The sequence below is a fragment of the Capra hircus genome, chromosome 10 (genome assembly GCF_001704415.2).
Source record: "Capra hircus breed San Clemente chromosome 10, ASM170441v1, whole genome shotgun sequence".
NCBI lineage: Eukaryota > Metazoa > Chordata > Mammalia > Artiodactyla > Bovidae > Capra > Capra hircus.
The window spans coordinates 18,838,665-18,851,212 of NC_030817.1; the positions used below are offsets into that span (position 1 = coordinate 18,838,665).

The 12,548-nt window shown below is 48.8% G+C and overlaps 1 protein-coding gene across 1 annotated transcript in view; it reads left to right on the forward strand.

Moving 5' to 3' along the window:
- DPF3 (double PHD fingers 3) overlaps nucleotides 1-12,548 on the forward strand; it is a 288,545-nt gene that overhangs the window by 133,151 nt on the left and 142,846 nt on the right. Inside the window, exon 3 of the mRNA XM_005686036.3 lies at nucleotides 4,712-4,819. Coding sequence (XP_005686093.1) covers nucleotides 4,712-4,819 — 108 coding nt within the window. The remainder of the gene's footprint in view (nucleotides 1-4,711; nucleotides 4,820-12,548) is intronic.

Below are 12,548 nucleotides of genomic sequence, written 5' to 3' on the forward strand. Positions count from 1 at the left end.
AGCTGTACGTGCTTGGGAAATACATCTTCCCTGCCCCTCAAGCTCTACTTGAGGCTTATTACTCATCCTTCCAGCTCTGCAGACTTGGTCCAAATTGTCATCTTCAGCCACAAACAGTAACAGTGCACGCATCATCTGTGGGCCTTGGGGAATAAATACGAGTAAGGTCTGATCTAGTGCCAAGTTCCTTATATGGGAGGTTTTCAAACTACAGCTGCCTTGGTGAATCTCTGCTATTCTGGCTTGGAAGGATTGGGCTGGACCCCTTTTCAATACCAACTTCTGTAGTTCTGACGCCCTGTCTTGGTGGAGAGTCCCAGGCTCTCGGGCAGGTGTCGTCACCACCTCTTTCCTCAACTCTTGTTGCCCTCTAGTTCTTTGTTCTCTCAGCTGGCTCTCCTCTGAACCCAAGCAGGTGGGTGGGATGGGAGTTTGGGATGCAGATGACACCTGCCCACTCTTGGGATCAAGGGTCGACAAACTGGCATAAACAACAGGAAGGTAGATGTTGATTTCAAATAAGGGCAAGGTGAAGCTCTGTCACATCAACAGTGACCAGCAGCGGGGCAGTGCGTCCTGTGAAGTAATGAGCAGGGAACCTCGGGCCCCTCTCTGAGCTGCTGTGGGCAGAGCCCTTCTCTGGGTGGGCTTGAACTGCCACGGCTCAGCTCTGGGCTGGGGAAGAGGAAGATATTGTGATTCTTCTTTTCAAATCCATTCCCATCCCATTTCATCTTCTGAATTCTGAATGGCTCATGCTGTGTCTGTCAGAGAGGCTCATAACGCTCAGGATCCACCTGCTGAATGTAGGCCCTGCATGTGACAAGCAATTTACATGTGCAGGCACCCAGCTCATCCTGCTGAATTTTCCTATGGAGCCAGTTCTTCCCGCAGCCAGTGGGTGAGTTCCTGAGTGGGTGTGTGTGTATGTGTGTGTGTGTGTCTGCCATGCTCACACTTGTATATAAGTGTGCCTGGAGTTTCAGCTCAAAGTAATAGCAGAGCAGTTTGCTCAGTGGGGTGTGTGAATGGAGGGGTTGCTGTGGTCTTGGTTACTGGGAAGGCTGGTCACCCCTCTTGTCTCCTGCCTTCCTCTCCTCTATATCCATCTCATTTCCCCCATCCCCAAACTTCCGCCTTCAGGTTAATTTCCCCGGCTGCAGCTGTGCCTCCTTCTTCCCCACCCCCTCCTCCATCTACCACACAGACACATGGGCTTTGAGTTATGTGCCTCCTGTTCTAATGAGATAAACAACATAACTCTCACGGGGCTCTGCTCATCCCTGTGTAAGTGGAACTCCAGGGCTGAACGTGTTGGCCCTATAAAGGCACCCTGGTGCTTGTCAGCCCAGGGAGGAGGGCAAGGAAGGGGGCGGGAGCCCTGAGAGAGCTCTTGGGGGCATTTGCTTGTTGATAGGAGTTGAAACAGGCATCAAAGGGGAGTCTGTTGCCCCCCTTGTGGCTAGAGGAGCAAAGAGCAGTCATGTTATGCCAGATGGGGCCATGTGGGCAGAGTCCGCGCTCGTCTAAGTCAGCTAACTCCTGATAATTAAGAACTGATGTCTGTACGAGACTTCATGGCTATAAAGAGCTTCCTCTTGAATATAAGCTAATCCCCCAACAGTCCTTGTAAGGCAGGTATTATTACCACCTTTATCCTAAGGTGAGGAGACAGGCTCAGAGAGATATGGTGAGATTCCCAAGGTGACTCAAATGGGGGTATGAGGACTCGTGCTCATCCTCTGCACCGTGGGGCTCCTCCATCCATCAGAGAAAGTTACAGAAGGAAATAAAGAGTCCCTTCTTCTGGGCATTCAAACTACTTCCTAAAGTGGACTCCCCCGGGAGAATGGACCTACAGCTGAGTGGCCCAAGGCCACTGACCAGGCAGTGTGGTGATGGCAGCCTCAGGGAGGGTGGAGGACTCGGACAAGGGCTAATGGTTTCGACCTACAGTCACTTAGACCTTTTTGAGTGTGCTGGTCAGGACCAGTTCCTTTTCACGGACCCGTTTTTAGTCAGAGTGGAAATACCAGGGAAGCAGCCTGTGGGGCAAGAAGGAGCCTACAGCACAGAGACTCCCTTCTTGGGTGGGTGGGGTGGGTTCTGTGTTCAGTGCAACAGGTCCCTCTCGGATGGTTTGGAGGCAGGTGGAGGAGTCTCCTGGAGTCAGAAACAGCAGGAGCCAAGGGTCATCCACTTCCTGTGTTTCTGAAACTCAACCATTCTGGTTGAGAATGCCAGGCACTGTGCTAAGCTTTGGGGATACTTGAGATGGACATGACTCCTGCCACCTTGCATCTTATTAAACCAGTGGGGATGACAGTCTAGTAAGCAAGCAGTTAATGATAATGGCTTGGGAAAAATACAGGAAACCTTGGGAACCTACTGGAAAAATGATGAGACTGGTCTTGGTACATCAGAAGGAACATCCAAGTAGTAACTCTTTGGTGCTTAGACATTCAGGGTTTCTTTGTCAGATATTATGACAGTCTATAAAGTGTGTTAAAACAAAGAGGTGTTCAGTTCCCCCCCGCTCCCCACCCTCTGGCATGGTTTGGGGCATTGGTGTTAGTAAGTTCTCCAGGTGATTTTTGGCTTCAGCCTGGATAAGGAATTGCTCATCCAAGATGAGGAGGAATTTTACAGGACCAGTTCTGGGATATGGAGCGGCAGGCCAGCCCTTATACTTGGCCTTCTCTGGGATCCTGGGGAACACCGGCCCCAGCAGTGGCCAAAACATCTGGAAGGGACTCCAACTCAATGTACCCATTTATAGGAATCATAAATTCATTCACTTTTCAAACAAAGCAAAATTTTGTCTCCTTTAATGCTGGAGTAGTCGCCTCTGCTCTGGACCCAAACCAGTGTATGGGTAGAGATGACAACACAAATGAAAAATGAATAAATGGAGGTATAACAGTGAAACTTTTATAGATTTTTCTTTAAAAAATGCAAAAACGAAGACAGTTTTTCTCTTAGCTTTTATCATTTTTAATTTTTAAAAGACTTTTTGATGTGGACCATTTAAAAAATCTTCATTGACTTTGTTACCATATAATTTGTTTCATGTTTTGGATTTTTGACTTAGAGGCATGTGAAATCTTAGCTCCCTGACCAGGGATTGAACCCACAAGCCCTGCCATTGGAAGGTGAAATCTTAACCACTGGACTGCCAGGGAAGGCCCTCTCTTAACTTTAAAAGCCCCAAAATGGAAGACAGAAGGTGGGAAAAGGGTCCTGATGTTTTGCACCCATGGTCTGAGGTCTAGGAAGGGCCCCTTTTATGAGGGGGCTGCCTGTCTCTGACAGTTGTCACGTGCCATGCTCATCTACAGAAGACGGAGTTGTGACCTCCATGAAAATGAGCTGGAACATATTCTTTCCCTCACTCACTCAGCAAATGTTTTATTTGATTCTCCTCTGTGTCAGCTGCAGTTCCAGTTCTGGGGATTCTGATGTCAGGCTTTTCTCTCTAATGGTGGGGGTGGGTCAGTTGACTTGCTGGTTTATTTGGGGGTGCATCGGCCAGGCTTTTGAATCTGCAGATCACCTAACCAGTCTTCAGCCCTCTTCCTCTGTCCTCAGCCTCCACTCCCTGCCCTCTTCTCTGGGAACAGACCAGGGTCTAGTGTGGGAAGTCCACGTTCTTCCAAGGCCTCTGGATGCCACACTGTGTGCCACGTGAGCCCCCAAAGTGTTGGCTGATGAGCAGGAAGGCTCCTCATGGGGTGCTTGGCCTGATATACGACGCAGGTGTGGTACTTTCGTGTCAAAGGCCAAATCCAAGTGGAGGTTCCTGTTGGGAGACCATGTGATCCATAAGCCCAGCACAGGACTCCGGCTTGTTTCTTTTTGGTAAAGCCAAGGCAGGCATGTGGGCTTCCCTTGTGGCTCAGCTGGTAAAGAATCCTCCTGCAATGTGGGAGACCTGGGTTCGATCCCAGGGGATTGGGAAGATCCCCTGGAGAAGGGAAATGCTCCAGTATTCTGGCCTGCAGAATTCCATGGACTGTATAGTCCAGGGGGTCGCAAAGAGTCAGACACGACTGAGTGACTTTCACTTCACTTCAGACAGGGATGTACAGATATGCCGGCTGTGCAGGCGTGGAGCCTGCTCCCAGGAGAGGCTTATATTCTGAAGCAGGTTGCCAGGGACTCCCTTCGGCTTAGGCGAGCTGCCAGCAGCTGTCAGTGGGTGGAAGAAGCCAGCGGGTAGGAGATCTGGCAGCCTGACTCTGTTTCCTTGAGATGTTTCCCCATCCAGGCTGTCCGCAGGTAGACAAAATGATGCCTGCTGCTCCAGCCTGAAGGGCATTTGCTTGGCCTGGGCAGAGGGGCAGTTGATGGGCAGTAGCTGGACATACACGGCCTTGGAAACACCGTGATGGGGATAAATCTGGAAAAGTCCCTCCTGTGGTTTGAGGTCTTGCTAATCTTCTCCCTAGGCTAAGAGAGCAGAACTGATTTTGGTAACAATCATGGCTCACTTTTGGCATGTGCCTACTGAGACAGCAATGTGGAACAGTCAGAGCCCCAGGGTCCTGGGCTCAGGGGGCCTAGATTTTGCCTGGGTTCCACCATTTACCTTGCCACGCCCCTTCACTTCTCTGGGCCTCATTCTCACTGTGATTGAGAAGGTCAGGCAGGGTGGTTTCCAAGGCCCCATCTAGCCTGGAGCCTTTAACCTTTATGTCGTCTCTGTCCACAGGCCTTGCCCCAGGCCAGCTGTACACATACCCTGCCCGCTGCTGGCGTAAGAAGAGACGATTGCACCCGCCTGAGGATCCGAAACTGCGGCTGCTGGAAATAAAACCTGGTGAGTGCTCGGTGGAGCTTGGCTGGCCGAGACAGGAGAGGTGGGGAGTGCTGGGCTGGCCAAGGACGAGGTTGCTCTGCGGAGAGAGTGCGTGTGCCCACACAGCGCTTTCAGGAATAAACACATTCACCTGTCCCCCACCCAACACCCCCAAACTTCTCACCCTCTAGGGGGTGGGTCTCAGGCCTTCCCCTTCCTTTTGTCTTTCTCTTGCTACCTCAGGAGAGGAAAGCAAGCAGGTGCAGAGCGGGAACAGGCCCAGGATGAATGACTTTGCAGCAGAGCTGAAGAAGTTGCAGCTATCTGGGGCTGGGTGATAGCTTCCCGGGGTTTCAAGTAAAGAAGCCTAGTCCCAGACTGTGATCTAAGGAGAACGGTGCCCTGGGTACCTTCTCCCCCCTCACTGGGGATGAACTAATGGAGCTTCTTACACGGGAAGGGCCAGTCACTAAAAACTGAACCCATCTTGGACATAGAAATAAGAGTTTGAGTTCAGGATTTGCTTCCAGGTGACGCTGATGGCTTTGTGGCCCTGCAGAAAGAGTTGGTTAGTTTCTTTACTGGTCTGTTATTACACTTCCGAACAGATGGCTCTCTTCAGACCTTGTGGGCTGCAGCAAGGCCTAGTGACGGCCCTGGCTCCTTAGCTTTAAGGGAACCTCTGCTTTGGGGGATGCAGGAGCTGGATGGGACTCAAGAATGGGGGTGACAGTGCTGTTAAGTGGAATGAAGGCAGAGCTCACCTGCCCCCTTCCACTGTCCCCAAACAGCACAGACCTGGCAGGGGTGGCTGTCCGGCAATACTACCTCACGCCTGCCTTTCCACACTCGCTCCCGAGGCTACGTTTTTTTCCTGCAAAATCTCTGCTAAACCAGTTGTTCGGATGCTTTCTTACAGTTCCATTGATAAGCATGCTTCAGCTGCTCACTCTAACCCAGATTTCACTTGTGCAAAAGTTTTATTTGTTAGGGATAGGTGGTCCATCCAAGTTCCCAAATGGCCTTGCCTCATTTACAGACCCTTGCAGACACTCCAGGGTGATGACTGAGGTGGTCCCAAACTCCCTGAGATGCAGGTTATAGGAGAAGCAAGTCTGGAGCAGGATTATGAGTCACATGCATCTTTTTACATTTTCTAGTAGCCACATTAAAGAAAAAGAAAAAGAAAACTGGTGGCAGTAATTTTTAACAATAGAGTCTGTTTAACTTAATAATATTATTTCAGCATATTATCAGGACAAAAATTATGAATGAGGTTTTTTTCTTTATTTGGTATAGTTATTTAATTCCAGTGTGTATCTTAAGCTTTTAACACATTTCATTGTAAGCTAGCTGTATTCAGTGCGTGACTGCCACACTGCTGGTATGGTTCTAGAATTACACTCCAAGTGTGGTCTTGACCATCAGGATAGGCATCACTTGGGAGCTTTTGGACCTCACCCCAGACCTCCTGAGTTAGCATTTGCATTTTATCCAGTCCCAAGGACTGCATCCCCAGAACACACGTTGAAGTTTGAAGATTTACAGGTGGCTGGATCACAAGTCAGGATGGCATGACTCCACACCATCTACATCTCTTTATTAAACAATTATCAATACAAACAATTTATTTTGGAGGTGTTGGCTCCCTCCTCTCTTGTTCCAGATCTGAAAGTGGTCTGATAAGTGATGAGGTAATCCCTGACTTGAGCCTTACCTGGACCCATTTTAATTTCACCCCAATCAGAGCTTTGCAGTAGGTGCTATAGTGAGAGGGTGAACCCATGCCTGTCGGCTGTGTAGACTTGAGTGAGGGGACTACTCGGATGTCTGTCGCTGGTTGGATGCGTCTCTGTGTTGGAGTATGTGAACCCTCTGGGTGTATTTCTGCATCTGTAAATAGCACAGTGGTACTTGGGATTCCTAGCCAGCCTTGCAGCTTCCTCATGAGGATCAAACAAGCAATATGTAATAGTATTTGCCATTTCTTACCCTTTCAATTAAAAATTAAAAAAAACTGAGTAGGTAATGCAGTCACATCCCAAAGATATAAAAGGATATGTTTTATAGTGAAAAATAAGACCCAGGCTTCAAAGAGGCATCAGTGGTACCAGTCTTCGGGGATTCTTCAAGAGACAGGTTATGCACACACAGGGATTACATCTGTATGACTTTCCCGTCCCCTTTTCATGCAGCACAACCACCTTGCATTTTGCCCTTTTCCTTAAAAATGTGCCTCAGGCACTGGCCATGTCAATATGTAAAGAATGTCTTCTTTTCCACAATCACACGATATTCCATTATATGAATGCACTACAACTTATTTAACCAGTTCAATTCAGTTCAGTCACTCAGTCACTTTGCAACCCCTTGGCAGCATGCCAGGCCTCCCTGTCCATCACCAACTCCAAGGGCATCTCATATGTAACTTGTTAAAGGATTTTATTATAAATGCTTGACATCAATTTTAAATTGTTGTCTTTATTCTTTTTTTAAGTCTTTATTCTTAATGTTTATTTAAAAAACCTTTATTAAGACTACTTTATATCAGACTAATTGGATTATCTTTTATAGAATCAAAATGTTTAGCACTGTAAACATTTCAGACATCGTTAACTCCAATTCTTTGTTTTATTGAGGTCCAGACACTCCAGTATTCTTGGGCTTCCATTGTGGCTCAGCTGGTAAAGAATCCACCTGCAATACGGGAGACCTGGGTTCGATGCCTGGGTTGGGGTGCTCCCCTAGAGAAGGGAAAGGCAACCCACTCCAGTATTCCGGCCTGGAGAATACAATGGACTGTATAGTCCATGAGGCCGCAAAGAGCTGGACATGACTGAGTGACTTTCACCTTCAGACAAGTTGGGAGATTTGCTCAGGCTTACGCAGTAATTCCCATGGGAACCGGCCGAGACCCCAGGTTGCTTGATTTTTCTCTTCACTGCTGCTCCTGCCTCCTCATGATAGTTGTACTAACTTAAAAGTTATCAAGATTTTTTCCCTTAAAAACTTTATTTCATGATTAGAAAACTAATATATTAATTATTAAAATGCATCCAAGAGATAGTTGAAATTTCTTCAGTCATAAATACCAGACATTCAAGTTGAATCTGCCTAAGCAAAAAAAGGGAAGTGGTTGACGTAACACTGAATCCCAGAGTGGATTTGGGCTTCAGGCACAGCTGCATCCAGGGGCCCAGATGTAGTGGGGGCTCTGTGTGTCTCTTTCCATCTCTAACACTGTCTTCTCCCCATGGGGGATGCAAGGTGGCCACTAGCAGCCCAGACTCAGCACTCAGCACAGCTGGCAGAAAGGCAGTCTCCTTCAATATCTGTGTTGGGGAAATCCCTGGAAGGACTGATTAGCTGACTGGGTTTATGTTCCCTCCACCCATCAGAGCTACCTGCGGATGGAGCACTCTGGTCGAGTCATCATTATAGCCAGTATCTGAACAACACACTGGTGGCTCAGATGGTAAAGAATCTGCCTGCCAGGACAGGAGACCTGGGTTTGAGTCGGGAAGATCCCCTGGAGAAGGAAATGGCAACCCACTCCAGTATCCTTGCCTGGAGGGATTCCATGGACAGAGAAGCCTGGTGGGTTAAAGTTCATTGGGTTGCAAAGAGTCGGACACAACTGAGCAACAGCACCCACACACACAAAGCATTTTCATTTCTCATTTGCCTCTTCCTTTGGTCCTTAACCATAGCCCCGGGAGGGAGACGGGAGGGAGAGGTGAAAGTGTTAGAAGCCCGTTTTGCAAGTCAGGGGAGTCAGGTTTCCGGCAAAGCCAAGGAGCATCTACTGTGCTGCTCGTGTATCTGAGGACTTAGAGTCTCATTGTTGGTGGGACTGAGGCAAGAAGCTACATTACCAGTGTCTGGTCCTTCTGGCTACAGACATGTACTCGGGCACGTGGGTCTCCAGGAAGCTGAATGTAGAGCAGCTGGGGTCACAACTGACTTTGGACTTGCCCCATCCTTGGGTCTAGGGGAAGGAAAAGGAAGGCCCCTAAGGCGGTGTCCTGTAGTACCATGTCTGTATCTGTGATCTTTGAGAGGTTTCCTTGGGCTTGGTCCTCATGCTTGGAGTAGATGCCGAGGTGGCTGCTCCTCTGGTGAAGGCCCAGCCTCAGAGATGGGCAGGGTCCTGGGGGGGGACCCTCTCTGCAAGGATGAGCACCAGCCTGGTTGAGGATGGGCCCTCAGAGGTGTAATCATATCCTCCGGTGGCAGAAGACCCCAGGCAAGTCAGGCCTGCCCAAGGCAGAATGGCTCCTCCACACCTGCACCTAAGTGTTGAGAATAAACAATCCAGGGCTGGAATCAACAACTTTGCAAATGAGAAGAGATCCATCTCATGTGAATTTGTTCCCTCTCTGGGTAATCAGACCTACTCTTAAGCGTACTAAAAACCAAAATGAAACTCCCAAAACCTTGGGCCAAATGTCAGTCATTTCTGTATCCTGTTCTGAGTGTGTACTCCTGGGCCAGGCCTGGCTCTCAGGATGTGTACCACCTCACCAGCCTGCGGCTATAGGTTGTGAGTAAAGATGCCAGGGGAGCATCTGAGACTCAGTGATAAGGAGCCTCAGGCTTGAACCTCAAAGCATCAGGGCCTATCCAGAGAACATGAAGCAGCATGACCAAAAAAAAATGTACCAACCTCTTCCTGGAGGCTTCACATGTTTGGCTTTGAATTTTTCACACAAGCCAACATTTCAGAAAAGGTCCTTCACCCAGAGCCTCAGCTCACCTGTATGGCACCTTTGTGCAAAAGTAGAAAAAGATCCCCTGGCTGGGCAGACATTTATAAATGATGCCACTTCTGGTGGGTTATGAGGCACATTCTGGATCTCAGCTCCCTTCTGTCCCCTTGGCAGGTGTCTCTGCGTAGGTAACACACGCCACCTCTGAGTGGCTCTGCCATTATCATTTATAAAATGCACAGTCCTTGGCTGGGAGGACCTCTCCCTTTTTATGGGGGGAAATGTCCTCCCAAAGCACAGAATCGACTTGGACAATATTTCAAAATGACTCTTTCTTATTTTTATTCCATTTGATTTGGTCTCAAAGAGAGCTGGGTGTTTTTTGGTCCGTACTTTCGAGTGTGACTCAGGGTAGAACCACTGAACAGAGTTCCTGGGGAATTTGCTGCAAATTTCTAGTAGGTGGAGGCAGTCAACTGGGTGGATGGAGGCAGACTTCCATGGGAATGCGGGGCAGTTGAAGGGAACAGATGAGGAGCTAGGGATCTGCTCTCTTTTATACATGGAAGTGGAGCTGGGTCTAACCTGTTTGAAGGTTCACGCACAGTGCCTGTCAGTATTTAAAAATCACCCGCCCTTTGACCTACAAATTCTGTGGCTAGAAAATTTTATCCTATAAATATGGACTCCCAGTGGGTAAGGTTGTCCATCGTGGCATTGTTTGTAACAACAGCAGCAAACAGAATAGAAGCAACCAGCAGGTCTTTTGGCAGGGGACTAGTTAAACATAGAATACATTCATAAAATAGGATAGTATTTTGTCCTTTAAAGGAATGAGTAGGAAAAAAAAAAATGGAAAGACATTCAAGCTATATTGCTCAGTGGAAAGAAAAAAGCAAATTGCCCAACATTATGTATAGTCCTCTTTGGGCAAACCTTGCTGAAAATTGATAATCAATTTGTCTATCCTGGGCTGAATCTCTTTAAATTTATGGAAACTGGAAGACTGAGTTTATGTTGGAAAAAAAACAAATGAGTGACCCAACCACCCTTGGCACCCTTCCGCCACCCAGTCCCCATGGCTGCCCATCCTCTCCTCTGTCTTCTCTCCCAGCCTCCTGGTGTGGGTTCTCCTGAGTTCCGCTTGACAGGCTCTAGGGATGCAGTTATGTCTACAATTCTTGGAGCCTCCCTTGGGCTCCACCATCAGCCTGTCGAGTCCTCTGGGGAGAGAGAGACAAAGAGTTCCCCTGATTTGTGAGAGATGGGGCATTGGCCTGGAGCGGAATTGTCTCAAAGCATGAGTTTCCTTCTATCTCAGACCTTTCCATGCATGATAAGGAGCTGCCACAAGCAATTTGTCAGGCCAGCACCCGGTGTGTCCCTTCTGTCTTCCTTTGTGATCCTGCCTGAGTCCAGCCGGTGGTGGGCAGCTTTCAGCAAAAAAAGAAAAAAGGCCAGGGTGGAATGTGGCTTAGAGTTGTCTTTGACCCCAGGTCTTCAGAGCTGAGAGTTTTGTCAGGAAATCAGGTCAGGGTAAGGGGCGAGGGATCCACTCAGGAAATTTGAGGGACTTCGGAGCAGATCTCAGCCAGGGTTGCAGAACCATCCACTTCTGGTTCAGCCCTACACAGCCCAAAGCTCATCTGTGACATCGCAGGGTGGGGAGTGGGGAGCCAAAAGTGGCTGCTGTGAAGTCATTTGTTCTTGGGCTAAATTATACGCGGATGGAGTACTCCCCAGGCCTGCTGTCCTCATCCTATCTCCCTCACTGTGAATATGCCATCCTGCCCATGTTTCTTTACTACTTGCTGAAAATAAAAATGTGTCTGTGTGGGGGTGGAATGAGGCTGAGAGCTGGGGCGAACTCTTTGGAATTTGAAAGCATTCTCAGCGTCCCTGGACCTATGTGTTTCTCACGCCTAGCATCATCCCTCCAATCAGCCTTGAATAAACATCTTGCAACCTCCTACTTGCCTGGGCGTCTGAAGGACAACACACACAGCATTATTTCTCTCTGCTGACTGACAATGGAGTTCAGTGTTCTCTGCATCTTGCATTTGGCTGCAGGGGCAAATGGAAGGTGTTTCATGGTGCAGCCATCACAGTTCAGGCAATGTGAAGATGGGCAGGGGCCTGGTGCCGGGGAGGGGCCTTCCCTGGACCATTGCCCCCAGGAATGGAGCTCTGTCTTTGTGAAGGGGAAGCCGAGCTGGCAAGAGAGAATGGTGGATAGTAAATATCCATCAGAAGGCCCTGAAGAGTGGGGCAGATGTTGGGCGAAAGCCAGCTGACTGAGAAAGAGCCTTTAACTTCACCTTTTTTTTTTTTTTTTTTTTTGAATAAGGAAAAAGGGCTGGGAGCAAGCTTGTGTCCTTCTGGGTTAAATGCTCAGATAGTTTGCTTAGATCAGTTTAGCATCTTCTTGTTCCAGACCTTTAGGTCCTCGTGGTAGGACAGGCTTTGTTTTAGAGGTTGGGACACTGTGGCATGGAATTAGGCAGTGAATTTCCCAAAGGGCGTCTGTGGTGAAGCCAAGGAAAGGAACCTGTGGGGGAACCTGTTGGAACTGGCAGCATGTTGCTCCAGGACTCAACACGCACATCCATCCTGGGGTCTCAGTAGGGCTCCTGGAATGTACCTGAGGCCTTGCCAGTCTCCTTCTGCTCCAGGACCCTTGGGGACCAGCATATCTCTTTCAGATTCCAAGGGTGATGGGAAGGAAGGCAGCCAGGAACAGGGTTCTGGTTCTTTCTCTTGGGTTTTTTTTTTTTTTTTTTTGGCTGCTGTTCAATGACTGGGCATGATTGACCAGGATAATCACCACCTCCCCCACATGTTATTGAGGGAACATGAATGGTTGGGCAGAAACCCTTGGGGGATGGTAGTTGAAGGTAAGGCCCAAAGTAGAGTGTGCCATAGCCGTCCACCAAGCAAGTCTCAGGGACCCTCGGGGGGGTGCCTCCTAAGGAGGCAGTCCAGGCCCGAGTCTGGCCTGCGGGGGCAGTGATGGAGCAGCCTACTTTGCCTGCCTAGGGTGC